Source organism: Pyxicephalus adspersus, chromosome Z (assembly GCF_032062135.1).
Source record: "Pyxicephalus adspersus chromosome Z, UCB_Pads_2.0, whole genome shotgun sequence".
Classification (NCBI taxonomy): domain Eukaryota; kingdom Metazoa; phylum Chordata; class Amphibia; order Anura; family Pyxicephalidae; genus Pyxicephalus; species Pyxicephalus adspersus.
In genome coordinates, this window is record NC_092871.1 from 36,324,333 (window position 1) to 36,343,557 (window position 19,225).

The following is a 19,225-nucleotide window of genomic DNA, read 5'->3' on the forward strand; positions in this document are numbered from 1 at the left end:
ATTAATAAAATCCTTTATTTATATTCAATAAATAAATTTCTTAACATACATACATATAAGATTTTAGTACTCTGACATTATGAATCTAGATACATTCTCAACTCCCCTGAGGAAGCCCAAGAGGGCGAAACACATCGAGAGAGACCATTAACAAGTAAATCACCTATATTGACCCTGACTTTACTGGGGTTTGGTGTACAATATAACCAACCCGATGTAATGTATCAAGATTCATAATGTCAGAGTACTAAAATCTTATATATATGTATGTTAAGACATTTATTTTATTTTATTGAATATAAATAAAAGACTTTTTTTTATAACAATACTGCCTTAAAGAGACACTTTTCTCTTCATCCTCTCCTTATCTTTAATAATTCATATTGCTGAATAAATGGGTTCCAATCTTTTAGTAAATCATTCTCATTGTTTTACAGTTCGTAGTGCAGCCTTCCAAAATGACCTACGCAAGTAGGTACAAAATAGTCTGGTCCTGATCATGTAAATACACCTGATACTAAGGTGAAGGGTTCAATAATTTAGTCATATTCTAAAAAATGTAACTAGTGCCCACCAAAAGCAATCATTTGTACCTGCTGCATAAGTAGTATTGGACTGGGGTAAGGAAATAGCCCTCAATAAACAACACTTCAGCTGTCCTGATTGGCAGGGCCAGGGTGACACAACTCCTGCACATGAGGGACAGCCAGGGTATCTGGTACATTCCTGGCATGCTGTTTTCTCAGAGTACGCTAGCGATCAGGCGTGTTAAGTATATTTTAATGCAAGAAAGGACATTGGATGTCTCTTTCTGCAATAAAGATCTGCCTAATTACAAAGTTTAAAAGCAGAACTTTTTATTCTCATTATTTTTTAATTTTTCTAGGCACAACCCCATGCAACGCAGAGCCCTGGCAACTGACTATTTATTCTTTGCATAGTGCATTGTAGGAGGTGGTAGCATTCAAAATGACAGGTTTCCTAAGGGGCACTGATGTTGGATGAGAGGACATGGCTTGCAAAAATGTGCATGCACTCTATGCACCCTAGTTAGTGAATTGCACCATTTTCTTGCCTTTCTCTCCCTTTAACACATCAGGCCTCTAATGCGATATAAACATAAATTTGATTACTGACATTACATATGCTCACATTTTGATTGCTGGAATATCTTTTCCTTTTTATGATTCTTCTATAAACATAGCTTAGCATGAAAATATTAATTAAGGAAGGAGGGAAAAGTACAGCCAGACAGCCTTGATACCCACCTAATCCTGTAGGAAGCAATAGCAGTCAGCCAACAACAAATCAAATCTGGTTTAGTGCTGGCTCCAAGAAAAGTCAAATGGTAATTTCTGCTGCTGACTAGTAGTACCTACAGACATTAGAATATTTCTCCAGCCATCAGTTACAGAGGAAGTACTGTCAATTTCAGGCTGCTCCTTTGTTTTTTTCCAAAAGTCTGAGAGTAAGTTGTTGTTGTTTAATTATTTTTGTTGGAACTCATCTTGTGTCAAACAAAAAGCTTCTGGAAATCTGCCATATTGAATATAATATATATATATATATATATATATTATAAAATAATTATTATACCCAGAATAAGCAGTGGGAGACCCACTGAGTCACAAACTGTGTCAGTGTTTTGTGCAACCGAGGTGTAGTTGTAGCAAGCAATACAATACAATACAAGAGTAAACATCATGCAAATTATTTAATTGTTATAATAATCTTTCAGATCATTATAAATAATGGCACACATGTAGTAACTGTGGTATCTTTACCTGTTTTCAGATTCCAAATGGTTAAGATCCTTCAGAGCTTTGACTTTACCACTAACCTAAGCTGTATACTGTAACTGCTGCCTAAAACTGATCCATAACACTGAATTGCCTCTCAGTGCCCTTACAGTCCTTCCATATCTTTACCAGAATGTCTTTGCCTTATGTTTTTTTGATCAGATTGGTAGTTAGCTGGTTGAAATTTCCAGGTATCTGACAATTCTGCTGCACAGCAATCTGCCACCTACTGTTGTTGCCACTTTAAACCTCAAAACAAAAATGAAATACATTGCAGTTTCCAATCCCTAAAAATGTGTTTGCATTCGTTTGTTTTTTTTCTGAAAGATTATGTTACTTATCTCCTAATATTCCTACAATTAACATAGTTCCTGATCTTGGATGGCTATGCTCATTCCTCCACAGTTTGTTTATGGAGGGGAGAATGGTACATGGTTGCCTTCATTCACCTGCATTACATTGGGTAAAAAGGGATTATTAGTAGGTAATAGATACACTTAAATGCAGTTTCTGAAGGTTCTTACATGGTAAATTGTAGCTGGAGATCTTGCCACAGTTCCATTGCAGACATTGGCTGTCTGTAATTCCAGAATAGCTGTGATGGGTATATGGTGGCTTTTTTTGGCTGTGTGTTTTGAGTTAATTACTATACAGTGATGAAGTACTAAAGAAGGATGAAGCATTAAGCCACAAAACTGCAGGGAATGTCTACAGAACCTCATGTACCACTTGTCTTCGACTCAGAGGACTAAACACTTTCTGTTAGGGCCACCAACGTTCCAAGAATAGACCACCCTGACCTCATCTTCCTGAAGTCCAGTCCTTGTGATTTTGAGTGAAGGTGAATTGTTTGGCTTTGTATCCATTTCATAAGAATGCCATTTTGGTTGAAGATTTACCATGAAGACCACTCCTGCTAAAATGTCTCTAGAATGTAGGTTAGCATACCAGGGTTCCAATTAGAGTTAATAGCAGTGCTGGAAATTTTCTGTTTTCTGAGTTTGATGTACTTTTATTCAGTTGCGCTTTCCATGGTCAACCACTGCGTTTCTAATTCTTCTATTTTTGTACCACTTTTATAATTTGAGGGTGGCAACATCTTACTGAAAAAAAGTAAGTAAGTGAGTAAAAGGTGTATTATGGAGATAATAGGCTATTTGTCTAAGAGTATGATTCCCATTTAATGGACTATAAGCAACATTTCATTCTCAGCCTACGCAGATGTTGCTTGCTTGGGTAAATCCTGCTGCATGCTTCTATATAAAGCCAGACATTCATTTTTATAATGTAGCTAAAATATTTTCTGAGATTTATTTTTTGTCATTCAATCAAAGCTGGCAACTCTGCTCTTAAGTACTACTAACATTTGACACTTTTGTCATTGGTTTCAAACTAGGTGCTAATTTCCTGGGGTGCTGTGTGTAGGACAGGTGTCCCCACCTCAGTAAGAAGATTAGGGGGTGAGGGGGGGGCATATAGCTTATGGAAGTGATGAAAGATGCTACCAACTCTACCCATTCTGTGCTCACCTATCAGAACCACTACCTGCATGCTGCACTCTATGGGTCCACTAAAGAATGCAAGTAGCCGGGGCAGCACAGCTACATTGAGTCTGAGACCAGTGTCGAAGTATGGTACTTTGCTAAACTATGAGCAATGTCAGTTATTTAGGTTGCATGGACTGGAGTGTACTTTTTTTCTGCATGGTGCACAACATTATTTTTTAGAGTTGTCCCATGGTGTCCAGGCATGGTCCCAGGGTTAATGTCCCTGGATGCCAGGTCTGAAGTCTGTGTTACCTATGGATTTTCTGGAAAAAATGAACAATATCATGGTAAAATATATTTATATAAAATAAATGTAACACTGCCACCTAATGCATTTATTTTGTAACCTGTCTGCTAGTGTCAAGTAAATGCTTTTTTAATTTGCTGCATGACTTTATTTGGTATTTTACTCAAATCAAAATCAGTATGTTAAAAAAAAAATTACAACAATAAAAAATTATACAAACGCAAAGTATTCTGTCTGGGATACATTGTGTAACATTCTATTGTTTGCAGCTGCCATGTTTTCCTTCCTGTGCTCTGATTATGACATATGGAGGAGGTGATGACACAGCTTTTGGAGTCCATTCTGTGACTATTGAAGATAATGTAATGCATCTCCACATCTCGTACTGTCACCACAACCCAGCAATATGATGAGCTTTATAGATTACAATGAAAATTAAACTAAAATGGAAGGTTTGCTAACACTCTCTGGGCCCCCTCTATACGTGAAAAAAAAAGTTACATTTACCTTACCCCCAGCCTTGGGCCTGTGGCATTTAGGCTATGACACATCGGATGATTGCCACTTAAAACAAACTGTTGCGCTTGTCTCAGGTGAAAATCTAGTGTGTGTATAGCGGTTCACCAACATCATTTATCAATCCACCCTGGCGTTCTGGAACGATCCACAGGAAAACAGCGAGATGCCACTCACTCATCCTTCCTTCTTCACAGAAAGGAACAGTACAGAGCTTATTTTTTCTCCTGTCACTGGAAACAATCATGAAAGATTGTTGCAAATGACAGTGATCTTGTGTCTGTATAGGACCTAAAGCGGAATTAAATAAAAAAAATAAAAAACTGTGATTAGGCAGGACCTTTATTGCAGAAGGTATAAAAGGCATCATTTCCGGAATAAACTAAGCTTACCTATCTGATTGCAATTTTTAATTGCACTCACTGGTCCCCATTCAGTTTTGGGCACTCTTCCTTCTTTTTCTCATCCTTGTTTCAATCTTCAGCCATTTTGATTGGCAGGCACACCAATTTCTGCAAAAAAGCACTGCCTAGTCACAAATTTCGAGACAAAGATGGTACAAAGATGATGTCACTGTGCTTCCAGGAAGATTCCTGTGGGACCCAGATCAGCTGAGATCTTGCAAAAAGACAAACTTAGAATGGACTGAAGTGTCTTCTCAAGAGATTTTACCAGTTCTGCATACCACAGGAGGTGTAAAAGATGGGGGTAAGGTAAATATCCATTTTTCTTTCCAGGTAAGGGGTGAATGAACCTCGCACATAGGTGGTAGGTCCATTGTAATAAACATGATCTCATGCATGTATCATTTCCTAATCACTATTGTGTGTGCTTGAAAATAGTACATGGTGGAAATGATAAACTCCAGGGGAAAAAAAAGAAGCCCAACGTTAAGAGCAGGCAGAGAGATACAAAACTTACAGTGGATCACCCCATACCTGATGTCATACATTTCAAAAGAAACATTGTTATAATTGTAACAATATACACATCACTAACACCAATACATTGCATCACATACTGTATTTTAGGTGCATTGACCTTGGTGCATCATTCAAGGTCAAAAAAAGTCTAAGCAAGCGCAGATGCAAGCTTCAGACCATCTTCAGGACGGGAGGGCAAAGCTGGGATACCTACGTCACGCATCCCGGGAGGCTCTTGGGTGTGCCTTCTGTGCATGGCCGAGCATCTTGGGCATGCGCAGAAGGAGCCTTTTTCGTGCAAAAAATCCCCACATGTGTAGTGAGATCGGCAAGTTTTTTTTTCCAAACTACATACTGCTATCTAGAACCTGCATTGGGAAGAAGAACCTGGAAGAAGAGGACAAGACGGCGGTGCCCGGTATCTGCTCGGGAGTGGGACCCGATGGAGGATACCTCCGGACCGATCGATTGCTCTGCGGGATTGAGGGTAAGTGGATTTTTTTTGTTTTGGGCACTTTTTAAGTTTACTTCCTCTTTAACCTTAAAGCTCAAATCAAATAAATAAATAACCCGATATACAAAAATGCAGTTTTTTTCCACAATTCCTGCCACCTTTTTGGTACTGCCCCTTGCAGACCCTCGGCCCTGTTTTCTTCCATCTGGTTTGCTTCTTGTGAGTCCAGGGCATCATTAACAACCAAGTCCTCCAACTAGGCTGGGCTCACAGTAGGGCCAAAAAGAATGGCATTTGGCTTGGTTCATGATATTGTGTTGCGGTAAAGAATGTTTGTGCGCTGTGGTGCTATTCATTCTGAACCTCTGCTGCAGTGTATTATTAATAATAACCCCCCAGCGGTATTCCTGAGTGGCAATTCCAAATCACACTTGGGGTCGCTAAAAACATAAAAAAAAACCTTACCTTGTTCCACTGGTGTCCCCCGGCGTCCTGCTGGTCCCTGCAGGTCCTCAGGACACGTCCTCCTACTTTGATCTTCAGCCGGCGAATGCAGACATTCTCCATTCTCTGACGTTGGTGCATTGCATCAGTGTGGGCGGGGGGAGCGGCGGGAAATTCAAAAATGTTTTTATTGGATTCGATACAAAATAGCTGTATTGAGTCCAATACAAAGAAATCTTTATATAATATATATAAAATTATATTATACATGCTACTGTACAGTTATCTTACAGGTTTCACTATTTTTTTATTTTAACAAATGTTTTGTGTTTTTTATTTAAAGTTTATTATTTAATTTTTTTTAAATATTAGACATATTTTCGTGAGTTATGCCTAAAGCTGCGTACACACGTGCAATTTTTGTCGTTGGAAAGGATCTTTTACGATCCTTTCCAACGACAAAGGACTACACGATGCATGAACAGTGCTGTACATACAGCACCATTCTACTCTATGGGGAGGGGAGGGGGAGAACGACGGAGCGGCACCCTGCTGAGCGCTCGCCCCCTTCCCTTGCATTAGGATCGCTCGTTGTTCATCGTTCGTGGATCCGCCAGGACGGATCCACGGACGATGAACGACGCCGACTGTACACACGCCAGATTCTCACCCGAAAAATCTGACGTATTATTGCATTCTGAAAGGCCGGGTGTAGCATTGGCCATGCTGGAGCACCTTGGCCCATGCAAAATAATTAAAATAAAAAATAATTAAATTAATATGCACCCAGCCTAACAAATCAATATGGGGGTGCACAAGAAAGGAGCGCTGGAGGGAAGAGGACTTCAATATTATTAGGGGCAAATAGTGGCAGATGTAAATAGTATACAAAAATGCAGATTTGGGGACGTGCCCAACCTTACCCTGGGTTCTCCTGAAACAGGTCAGATGTTTTTGACAACCCCATAAAAGTAATCTTCAAATCAGAATCTAAATGTGTAGTTTATGCACTGTGAACCATTTTTAATTAGGGGTTTGCCTTCAATGTGGAATGAACATTTCCTTTTCTATTCCCCGGTGTCACACTGAGCAGGCTCTGCTGCTCGCTTCCTCCCTCGTTGTCACCGGGCCGGTCACACAGATCAGATACAGTCGGAGCCCAGCGACGTACGCGTCCCCGCTCCCTGACCGTCTTCCGCCCGTCAGTGTCTGGGCGGTCGGTACCGTGTCGGAGTGGGCGTGCCCTCGTAGGTCTTCCTCCGTGTGAGATGTGACGTCTTGTATTCCCCAGTTTTGTAACGATCAACATTACTAGTTTTACGTATTGCATAGTGGGCGTATCGACCGTACCGAGTATCGGTTGCCCGTAATACAGCCGTGATGGAGGGGCTCTCGGATGAGGAAGTCTTACCTTCCACTTCACGGGAAGCGACAGACTCGGCTACTACCGAAGAGGTAAACTAAAATAAAAAAAAAAGGCGGGAAATGGGAGGGGCTGCAGGTAGAGAGATGGCGGGAATTGGCGGGCGTAATGTGGAGCTCCCAGGCCCAGCACAGGGTGATAGCTGCAGGCCCCGGATGTGGTCACTTGACAGGCAGGGGGTAAGATCACCCTAGGAACAATTGTGTCAAGTTTTTCTAATGTTAGTGCTTGGTAATATTAATATTTATAAAATATTCTGCAGTCACAAGTCCAGTCTCTAAACCTGCCCACAAGGTCTGTCATAACCCTGTTACTATATAAACAAAATGAAAGCTCTGCAATGAAAGCAATGAGTATCTGTGTGGTGCTCTGCTGTGATAAAAGTCATTGTAGAGGGGCCGGTGTCTCTGCACTGACCTCTGCTTTCCTCAAATGGCTTGTAGAGCAATGCAGAAGGACCCTGGGGTCCTATGAGGAGTGGGACGGGTAACTAAGCAGTGCTATCATAGACCTGCGATGGGATGCAACATTCTGCTGTGGGGTCAACCACGGTCCCATCTGCCCAATGGTGGGTGAAGGCCTCTGTGCAGAACTAGGGGCCCCGTCCCCCGCCACATTGACTTGGGGCCCCTTGCAGAGGCCGTTGTTGGCTAAGGGGGTCAGAGGCCCTCATACACTGTGCATCCCCTATGTCCATCCCTGCATATGTTCCCATTCAAACTAATGCATATGTAGATTTGGCACATTTCCCAAAAAGCATCAAATGAAAGACCCAGTTTTTATATTTTATAAGAAAAAAAAGTACAAGGTCCCCTTTCCTGCCAGCTCCTCTCTGCTCAAACAAACATTTCAGAAAAAGAGATTAAAAAAAAGTCCTGGTTGCCAGGTGATGTCTCTGTGCCGATAGCTGCCTCCTGACATAACTAGACAATGGATATCCCAGAAAAATGCAGCCAAACCTTTGAAAGAGGGCATCAAGGACACAGCAATAACATTGTCAAAGATTCCAAAAACATTGAAGTCAGGGCTTTTTGGCTGATGATTTTGTGTAGTTGGTGAGGGTTGGGGCAGATGGGGCTTGGCAGGATGGTGAACTTTCCTTACTTTAGGCTGGGTCTACATGGACGTTTTGTAAAAAGGCATGTAAACGTTCCTACTGCGTTTATAAGCGTTTTTATGCACTTAGGCTGGGTCTACATGGACGTTTTGTAAAAAGGCATGTAAACGTTCCTACTGCGTTTATAAGCGTTTTAATGCATTTATTTTAACGTTTTAAAACTTTTTTTAAATGCTGGAAAAATCTGAAAAACGTCTATGCCGCGTTTATCCGCGTTTTACCGCGATTCTACAAGCGTTTTAGCACTTGGTAGAAGTGATTTCTGCAAGTACAGGAAGTACATACATCCCTGCATACATGTGATAATGTGATCATGCAATACACAGAATAGAGTGAAAAGAGTGCAAAGTGAAGCACAATTAAAGACAATGACTACACACAAGTGATAATGAATGACATAATTTGCAGGTGCGAAAAGCACCGAAAGCAAACACAATGGCAGACAATTTCACACGTGCCAGGCATAGGTGTTAATTTTTAAGAGCATAGTACATGTAATTAATCATGCATGACACATGAAATAGTGACACAGGACACAGGTTATTGTTAAAACGTTTGTAAAAGCCTCCATTGAAATCAATGGAAGCTTTTTTATTGACAATTTCTAGCATGCATAAACGCAGGAAAACGCTCCCATTAAAATCAATGGACNAAATAAAGCTCAAAAACGTGCCTGAAGGAAACGTCCTGGTGTAGATTAGCCCATTGGAATGCATGGGGACTTCAAACATGGGCTTTAAAAGCCTCAGGTTAAACGCTGGGGAAACAGTCCGTGTAGACTAAGCCTAAAGGAGATTAAAAGCATTGAAATACTATAACAGTATTTCATGGAAAGAAAATCTTACAGAACTCGATCCACTACTTTAATTGATTTTGTAAGGCAGGAAAGTGACCTCACTATTGGGTTCCCATCATAGTGAAGTCACTGAACCACATCTAATTTTTTTGTTGGCATCATGCTTAGTATACATGAATGTGGTTGAGAATATACAGTAGGTCAGGTTGTATTTGTAGTCATGCTTACCAAGGATGTGGTCATCTCCTTGAAGAGGTAAAATATTTGGACCTGACTAATCTTTACGTTGTGTTTTATATGCAGAGCTACTTTCCAACAGTACAGAACCACCAAAAAACAAAAAAAAACGCTAGGATGGTTACATGTAGTTCTCTGGAAATGAGCCACAAATGTCCCAGAGGTGTTTAGAAAAGAGAAACACAATAAAGAATTTATCACAATTTGTACATTTTGAAGCTTGAGGACTTTTACCTTTTATCCCACTGGTGGATGCAACTTTACCAGGCTTCTAAATTGTATACCAGAACGGAGATTAAATATAATGACCTGTATATCTGCACTCTTGTTTAGTTAAAAAGTTCCACTTTTAAGTTTAAATGATCAGTCAGATCATTACTGCAGACCAGAGATGTCTCTTCTGCAGTAATGCATCTTACCCACCTGATCGCTCCAGGTTTCTGGCAGTTGAAAGTACTTCCTGTGCATCAGCAGTGTCATATTTGGTTGTCAGAGAAACCTGGTAATCCCAGCTTTCCTAGCGTGTGCAAGGATGAATGAACTCCCATGTGTCTGCGCAGGAGTTATGTTATCCCGGCACAGCCAATCAAAATGGCCAAAGATCATCCTTAAGAGGAAGAAGAAAAGGAAGATGGCCCTGCGCGGATAAGTCGTGCGGATTTATTTTCACTTTAACCATCCAACTAATCAACAATTTTAACAGAAATGCTGGCTATGGAAACCTTCTTCAGGTCACAGATTTTTTATATTTTTCCACAGTGCCTGAAGATGATTACATTTTTTTAATACTTTCTTATTAAGGTAAAGAAAAAATTACAAGCATACAACAACATCAAATATAAACAATAATAATAATAATCTTCTTCCTAAGTCCTAGGTGGGAAAAAAACTTGCCGTTCTCACTGCGCATGCATGAGATCAGCAATTTCCTTCCCTTTTGGCGAAAGGGCTCCTTCTGCGCATTGCCGAGATGCTCAGGCATGTCCAGGAGGAGCGGCCAAGAGCCTCCTGGGATGTTTTTTAAAAAAGGGTGTTGCACTTAAAAAAACACAAACAAACAGAATTTTTACCTTACCCTTTTATGTAACGCGAAAATTATGAGGTAAGGTACGCTTTAATTTTAGGGGCATAGAAATTGTATTCCAATATAACAAGGGAACCAGCAGAAAATAAAGGCAAAATAAATAGGACAATATTATAAATGGGGAAATAGCACAACTGATTGTAGGGTATGAAGCAGGGAAGCAGAATAAAGAAGGTAAGAGCATTGGTACATCAGATGCTAACATGCAAAGTTGGAGAATTTGAAATATGGAGACTAGGTTGTGGAATCAGACAAACGAGTAGAATCACCAGCCAACAGAAGTTTATAGTCGGCAGTAGACGTGTAGCTGTTCCAATGGATGATTACATTTGTTTGCACCCTGTACCTATATGTTTGCAAGGCTTGTCAAGGGCGTGCAGTCTTAAAAAGAAATGAGCATTTTCACTTGTCTAATTGTTAATTTTTACAGCATTCAAGGGTCTCGTGTAGACATTAAAGGTTCTTAGTTTGCAGTTGGTCACCTTAACACTTTTAGGCAGTAATTCCCTAATAGGAATGTTTTTGGCACATCTAAAGATTAGCTTTCCTTGTGCTTTTTAGAACTAGATCTAAGCTCAAACACTAAAGACATGCTGTGTTATAAGGAACATCTAGAAATGGTAATTTATTCCTAAGTAGTACCCAAACAAACGTATCATTTTCTTACAATAAAGGTGACATTGTCTGCGGATAGGTGGATGTGCCTGTGACCACTCCGCCCTGCTCTGAGCACCTCATAAAACACTTGCAAGTAATTCTAGTGTAAGTTCCAACTGCGTCCATCTTCAAAACCAAGTTGTTCATTGGGTTTTCAGCCACTTCTGAGGCTGAAGGTATTCAAGCTGGTGCTGACGAACTCATTGATCATCAGTGGTCAATTGATCCGTGAAAGTGTTAGGCCTTGTTCTGAATAAAAAGTACAACATCTCTATTAGACAACATTCCTTTTCAGTGGTCGATCTATTGCTGCTTCATGCTTGTCTGCCATGAATAACAAAGCTGTGACCATTACCAGATGGATCCATGCTCCAATGGATGAACAGATAGCAATCCCCCTTTTTCCCCACCAAAACAACTCCACCTGCACAGTTGGGCACTGTTGAGCTGATGTTGACTTTGGAAGTAGGCATTTCTTCTCTTTCTCTTCATTTTGCCCCTCCACTTGACTGGAATTAGTCTCACTGATTTAGTAATCACTGGGATTGTAAATCATAGGACCCCCCCCCCCAGCCAGGAAATACTGACCACACACTGACACAGTCTGCTCTGACACTGAACTAGTCCTCATTCTCATAGAATACTAAGGGTTGGGTATCAGTACATGGAGTGTTCATCCTCTCTCTCAGCTTATTTGTAAGATGGCACTACAATTAAGAAATCTCAGCCATGACTATACTTTTGTAATGAGTGAAGCCCTAGTTCAGCTTTTACAACTCTAGCACCACTGACCCTTCCATTCACTCTGCCCATGTTGCCCTCTGTTGGTTAATATGTACAAAATATAGGATGTGCATCAACATGTGCTTAACTTTCTGTTATTTTGCAATATCGTCACAAAGTGCCAATTAATATGAAGAAATGCCATTTTTTGGAACTGAACAAACTGTATTACTGTAAAGGTTAGCTCAGAATAGTGACTAAAAATGTATTGTTACAACATATTCCCTATTTAAAACGTCTTGTTTATAACTGTACAAAATCTGTGTTATGCAGTATTCTGGGGAAGTTTAAAATGGTGACAGAGTTTTCTTTTTAAACACCATCTAATTAAAACACTCTGTGTACAACAAAATGCATTTCTGATGAAATGAGAAAACACAGAGTGTAATGCAGTTTGTTTTGGGGGTTCATTAAAAAAAAATTATAATCAAAACAGGTCCCCTAGATAAAATCTCTTCGTATGACTATATACTTTGTTACTGCAAAAATGAGTGCCATGCATTCAAGCAAATGGGGGGGGGTTAATGGTGACAGGAATAGCTGGGCCTTAGGCTAACTTAGGCTGGGCCTACATGGACGTTTTTTTAAAAACGTGTAATGTAAACGTTCCTACTGCGTTTATGTGCGTTTTATGCACTTTTTTTAGCGTTTTGAAGTTTGCCTTTAAAACACAATCACGTTTCAAGTGCTTATAAACGTTTTCACATGTTTTTGGGTATTTTCCAGCGTTAACCTTGCGTTTTAATTTTTTTAACGTTGCAAGCATTGTTATAGATAACGCTCATAAATGTGCCTCAAGGAAACATCCTGGTGTAGATTAGCCTATTGCAATGCATGGGAATTTCAAACATAGGCTTTTAAAGCCTCAGGTTAAACGCTGGGGAAAACGTCCATGTAGAAAAAGCTTTAGATCAGGGTTCGTTCTGGCCTAACGCCCCCTGGCCGATCCGGCCTAATGTTGGCCGGCAACCTGCGGCTCCGGAGCCATGAGTTGCCGGCCGGATATGCCAGGGGGCGCTAGGAACTTCTGGAGCCGGAGCTCCGGAGCCACCGGAGCTCCAGTAAATCCCTCTTCTCTGCAATGCATATGGAGGAGAGGGATTTCACTTCAGGGGGCGTTCCCTGGTGGTGGGTGGAGCCATTGGGGCAGGACTCAGAGTCCGGCTCAGTGTTCTCCTGCCCACCCCTGAAATGGCCTAGTGGCCATAAAAGTTTGCCGACCCCTGCCTTAGATAAAACTCCATATTCTCAATGATACTTATAAAATGTACAAAAGGTCATTTAATTTTTTTCTAAAATTCAGAACAGTAAATGAAATAGCATTTTAAAACAAATCACTTGGATGAAACACACCATATACAGCTGTACAAACCTTTTGAAATATAATATAAAAAAAAACATTTTGTTAAAATGTGCAAAGTGAAATTTTAAAAGGATGCAGACTAACTCGCAGTGCTCACACAGTTGTGAACTTATGAATGAATGTGAATTATTAAATCAGTGGTGGCCAACCTTTTCAGTTCCGTGGACCACTAAAATTACAGGCTCCTGACTGCACATGCGTGGGGAGCTAGGTGTCAATCAAACCTCCCCCATAGTGATGTCATCATGACATAACCCTGCCCACTCTCCCATCGCAGATCTGAGCCTGCGATGAGAGAGTGGGCGGGTTTTGTACAGGGACACAGCGCGCCCACTTCCTTAAGCCTGGGATTTGTACAGGGGACAGGGTCCGCGGCTTTGGCCAGTGCACCCCGTCTGCGGGGTCCCTTTCTTGACCCTGCTTAGGGCGGGCACCGGCCAGAGCAGCAGACCACCATAATTTTCTCGCAGACCACCGGTTGGTGACCGCTGTGGTAAATGACTAATAAAACAGGCCATTGCCAGTTCCATCTCCACAGAGCATTAGCACAAATGTGCAGCATCCTTCTAGTAGATATAGTGAATAATTAAGAGATAACAGTCTAAAACAGGGGTTGGCCTAGCCGGTAGTTCGTTCTGGCCTAACGCCACCTGGTCTAACACGCCCCCTGGAGCTCCGGTGCTGCATTGATACTTCCGCTGGCGCGGTAAATAGGGAAACCTCCCTGAAGATAAATCCCTCTCCTCCACAATGCATACAGAGCAGAGGGATTTCACTTCAGGGGGCGTTCGATGGAGATGTGCGGAGCCATTAGGGCGGGTCCAGGTCCAGTGTGCTCCCACCCACCCCATAAATGGCTTAGTGGCCACAAAACTTTGCCGACCCCTGGTCTAGAGCCTTTCAGCTAGCCTGCTGTAAACTACAGCTTATGGATTCCATACAGATTCCTCTTATCCACCCAGTGCCAGCACAACTTGTTTGGTGATGCCATTACCGTGCTGCTTGCTTGAATATGAGTTTTCACTGCATGGATCCCTTTGTTGTAGTTTTATGGTTTTTAAATCTCTCCTACTGCTTTGTTGAATATTTCCTGATCATTTATTAGATCACCTATATTTAGAGGACATCTGTACTACTAGAAGCCACATTGTTCCACCAAGATTCCTGCTCCTGCAAACTACAGAATATTTTTGTTAGTTTTGAAAAAAATAATGGCAATCTACAAATATACCACACCTGGATAAATATACTTTTTTTTTTAAAGTAACATTGTTTTTTTGCAAAGTGCTTAATGAACTAGATCTTTAAATAAAAGTCATATGATGAAATTAGAGGTCCTTATCCTTACAGCAAATCTTTTTAGTATTGAGTCAACTGATTGAAGGGATTTGCTAAAAACTAGTTGTAGTCAATGAGTTTGCTGGTCAGTAAGGGCCATTTCACACTTGTGCTGAGCTGCAATGGATTGCCATGGGCTCAACTGATATCCAAACCTTTTCCATTCAAGCGAATAGGAGAGGTTGGGAACCACTTTTTGAATGTGGCTGTGGCAGATTGCAGCACAGTTCCCAAAAGGGTGTGTGTTTTAAGATTTGAGCTGCAGACATATGTAAATGTACCTGCTGCTCCTGTTCACACAGCAGTAGTTTGCTTTTTACCCGGAAGTGCCAACTGCACAGTTTCACATTGCAGGTGTGATCGGGCCCCAAAAAGCTCAAGCTGAAAGATTTAACAGAACACTTCATCTCAATTACTTGGGGGAATTTGTTATGTAGTTCACAGAGGTAAACTGGGTGGGACTGATAACACAGCACAGAACAACATATGGTTTCTGGCAGATTTGCAGGTATTTTCAGTTTTAAGAAAAGTATAGGAAAACACATATTAACTTATTCATAGTCAAAGCTGAGGCAATGGGCATAATTTATTAAAGCTCAGATAGTCTATCAAGGGAGAATCTTGTTGATCCAGCAAACTTGAAATGGATTTCTTAAAATAATGAAGGCAAATGTTTTCAATCCTGAACTAGATTCTTCCTAGGTTTGCTCTATCACACTGGTTTTCCCATGCAAGTCTATCTTCTCCACTCTTGGAGAACATTAATTAATCAGGTCTAATTCACTTAATATGCAGATAAAGTAAATATGTTGTGGGTGATTAACATGCCATGAAATTTTGTATATCTGTTCATCCAATCGTGAGGTTTACACATCTCTGTCACACATCACTGACTTTTCCCTGCTGTAGGTCAGTAACACTTGCAGGTTTTGTCCCTGTGCCAACCTGTGACTGGACAGTCAAGGAAGAAGCAGCAGACTGATGAACTTATCTCTCTGTCCCTCTGCTTTTACCTCCTATCAAGCATATTACTTGGCTGATTTTGCTGCATTTCCCTCTCTCAGCCTAAGTACTGCTGCTACAGGCTAATACCAAGCCAATTTCATTTTATACATTGGTTGACTTTCAGAATCTTGTAATGAAAACCAATCTACTTTAATTCTTGCAATTTGCCTAAATTTTAGCTTTATCATACCAACAGTTAGTAAATAGGTGCAGTTTATACATAAATGTTCAAGTTTTGTTGCATTGTAAATTTGAACAAGTAATTATTTCTAAAATTATGTTGTTCTAGAAAAATGATCCTCCCTTTCAGCTGAAACTCCCTCCTAAAGCTCAGCGTCCTGAAAAGGAAGTGGATCCTGAGTATGAAGAGAAGATGGTAAGTGTTGTGTGAGTGGAATACCAGACAGTTAAATATACTCCAATATACATGGCTTGAATGAACACAATGGCAGGAAGCTCACATTTTACTGACAGGATGTTACAAGGAAAGTTAGAGAGAGAGCAAGTGAGGAAATTGTTAGTACCCATTCTTTTTAAAACACCCCCTGTCAGTTTATATCAGTTTTGTCAGACTGTTTTTAAGGCTAACTGATAAGCTTTTGACATGAAACACACTGCAATGTTAGCACATTAAACAACCCATAAAATGGGTGTTAAGCTACGTACACACGTCAGATTTTTATTGCCCGATAATCGGCATCGGCCAATTATCGGGCGAAAATCTGCCGTGTGTACAGTCGGTGTCGTCCATCGTCCGGACGACCGACCTGCCGGATCCACGGACGATGGACGACAGCCGATCGTAATGAAAGTGAAGGGGAGAGCGCGCAGCAGGGTGCCGCTCCGTCGCTCTCCCCCTCCCCTCTCCATAGAGCATGAACGGTGCTGTATGTACAGCACCGTTCATGCATCGTGCACTCCCTTGTCGTTGGAAAGGATCATGAAAGATCCTTTCCAACGACAAAAATTGGCAGTGTGTACGCAGCTTTAGGCACTAGTGAAAGAGGGAGTAATATTTATACATGTAAGTAAATTATGTAGTGTAGGTGAAAAGAAGGGCACTGAAAGCAAGGTTTTTTTGGCCCTATAAATTGGTGTATTTTACGTAGGTTATAGTCAATTCATAAAGTATTCAAACAGTATAAACATAGCAAGCTTCGGTAAAAAAACAGACAATTTTGTCCCGAACCTCCCCACAAATCATGTGTGCTTGAACAATCATGATATGATGTGATGGCCCGATGCGTTTTGCCTGTATTGGCTTCTTCAGGGGACTTAAGAACTCACAGTCATGGACAGTTACTGCGAATAAAGATGATAATAGTATGTATAAGCTAATCAGTATTTGCATCTTTCACAAACTGCAGTGCTCAACCCAGAATTTTTTTTAAGCCAGGTGGGATGAAATTGTGGGAGGGTGGCAGCCACTGTATTGTGACCAAACTCTTTAGTAACCACCCAAAAACAGCCGGGAGGGTGCTAAAAAGTGCCTGGTGGTGCGCCCAGCTAAATGGGCCTGGGGAGAACCCTGAAGTGGTAATAAAAATATGATATGTACAAATTTATATAAACAATGTAAAAAAGGTCATTATTGTAATATGTTCATGACCAGAATATATTGATAAGTACACGTATTTCTGTAGTATTAGGGAGATATAGGTATGAGTTACCATCAAGTTTTAGAAAAACATATTTGTGGACATAGGTAGTAGAACTAGGGTCGGAGCTGCAGTGGGGCTTTCTTTTATGTTAAGATAGAAGCTACATATGAGATTAATGTTGAAAATATACATAAAAACATGTGAGTGTGATTCTCAAGGTAGAAAATGGTAGTTGCATAATTATGCACTATTCATACACAAGGTAATGCATTAGGTGTAGTACATAAGAAACCTATATATACAGGTGGTGGAATAACAATTTATGCGTAATACATAGTAGAAAGCTATAATGTAATTAATATAGATAGGAACTAGTATGCTTTAATCCCAGATTAATGTATATTTATATAAAGCTAATGGTAGATATATAGGGCATGGCAATAATACAAAGCTGATACATGTAAAACATAGTAATGCACATAAATGGGTAAGTACTCACAGTTCAGCATGCACTCATCAGGATTAGTGGTTGAAGGAAGAGAGGAGGATCAGAAGAAACTTTGCTAAATAGCTGAAAAGTGGGAGAGTAAGATAATGTGGATATTGAGTAAAAGATTATATCCAAGAACCTGGAGGGGGATATATAAGGAGATGGTGGAAATGAGCTTAGCATGTATCAATGTGGAGAACGGGTGCCAGATGGTAGTGCTGTCTGGGAAATGGGGCAGCTGGACTGGGGCTGACAAGTATGGCGCTAAGACAAGGTAGGGACTGGCGCCCGGAAATGTGGACTAAGCATGGGCGTGAGAAGAACACTTTCGCCCTGAAAGGTTGCCTGTACTAGGGATGAAGAGCATGCACTTGCTCTGTGGATGGAGCTGTGCATAAATGTGGACTACGCATGTGTGAGGCATTGCGCAATAAAATGCACAAAGGAATGCGCAATACTATACTAAAAGTGAATTTTATGCAGGGACTTGGGTATGCAAATGAGAGGGTATGGCCAGAGTAGATTTTGAAGTAAATATAAATAAGGAGAAAGAGATAGAGAGAGTCTGATAAGGGCATACTGAAAAATGGTGTACCCAGATACACAGGTGTAAATAGTGTACCCAGACATGCAGTTAGACAGATGGCATTGCAAAATAATAAGAAGTATGCATTCAATAAATACACATAGTAATAGGGGTATACATAAAATAGGAGGAGCGAAATATAATCAAAGTGAGATAATACCAAGTTGAAGAATCCAAATAATCCTGATGATTAAGGCAGTAAGAATAACAAATATGTGTTAATAGTCAGGATACTGGTATTTGAATTCTATAGTGCAAAATATGTCATTAAAGCTTATAATGTACATAAAAAATGATCAATGAACAAGAATTTTTTTGTTTAAGAGAAGTGTAAAAAGGGTTTGAAGTTGACCATGTCATTGAGTCCTGGGGCTTTAGTGGCTTAAAGGTAAGTGATCCACTTGCACTCTGTTTGCAGTATTCTTGTATCGTGATTGTCACCTCTAGGGTTACTGGGGACGTATTCAAGGCCAGGAAAGGAAATCATAGAGATGTCAAATTTATGTTGGGTGCCCACATGATAGCTTAGGGGTGTTGTGATTCTTCCAGATGTGATTGAATAGATATGCTCATAGATCCTCTTTTTGAGTTGTCTTGAATTGTGTAGTGTATACTTCTCTCATTCTAGGGTTAACAAACCTATAGAATTAAAATAGGAATATCAAGTTGCAGTCCTTGAGGGCCAGGATCCACACATATTTCTAGTAGACCTATAACAGACAGCGGTAAGTTTACAGAGCAAAAATATGGAATATTTTTGTATATATGGAAATACAGACCTATATATGGGCTTTAGGACTGGAGCTCAACATTAA

At 40.5% G+C, this 19,225-nt stretch overlaps 1 protein-coding gene and 1 long non-coding RNA gene across 4 annotated transcripts in view; one reads left to right on the top strand and one right to left on the bottom strand.

Annotated features, from left to right (window-relative positions):
* Positions 1-1,695: 1,695 nt before the first annotated feature.
* On the bottom strand, positions 1,696-7,457 carry LOC140343872 (uncharacterized). 2 transcript variants are annotated; one of them, XR_011923428.1, is made up of 4 exons: positions 6,854-7,068; positions 4,502-4,621; positions 4,101-4,400; positions 1,696-2,902 (listed from the first exon to the last, which is right to left on the bottom strand). It is a non-coding gene; the product is annotated as an uncharacterized lncRNA (long non-coding RNA). The 2 variants fall into 2 exon arrangements; XR_011923427.1 differs by lacking the exons at positions 1,696-2,902; positions 6,854-7,068 and adding an exon at positions 7,342-7,457 and having other exon boundaries at positions 2,909-4,400.
* Positions 7,172-19,225, top strand: part of SMARCA1 (SNF2 related chromatin remodeling ATPase 1) — a 79,087-nt gene continuing 67,033 nt past the window's right edge. Inside the window, exons 1-2 of one of the 2 annotated variants that reach the window (XM_072430773.1) lie at positions 7,172-7,385; positions 16,023-16,109. In XM_072430773.1, coding sequence (XP_072286874.1) covers positions 7,311-7,385; positions 16,023-16,109 — 162 coding nt within the window. In that variant the 5' untranslated portion in view covers positions 7,172-7,310. Of the gene's footprint in view, positions 7,386-7,424; positions 7,533-16,022; positions 16,110-19,225 lie in introns of those variants that run through there. The other variant, XM_072430772.1, reaches the window with a different exon arrangement.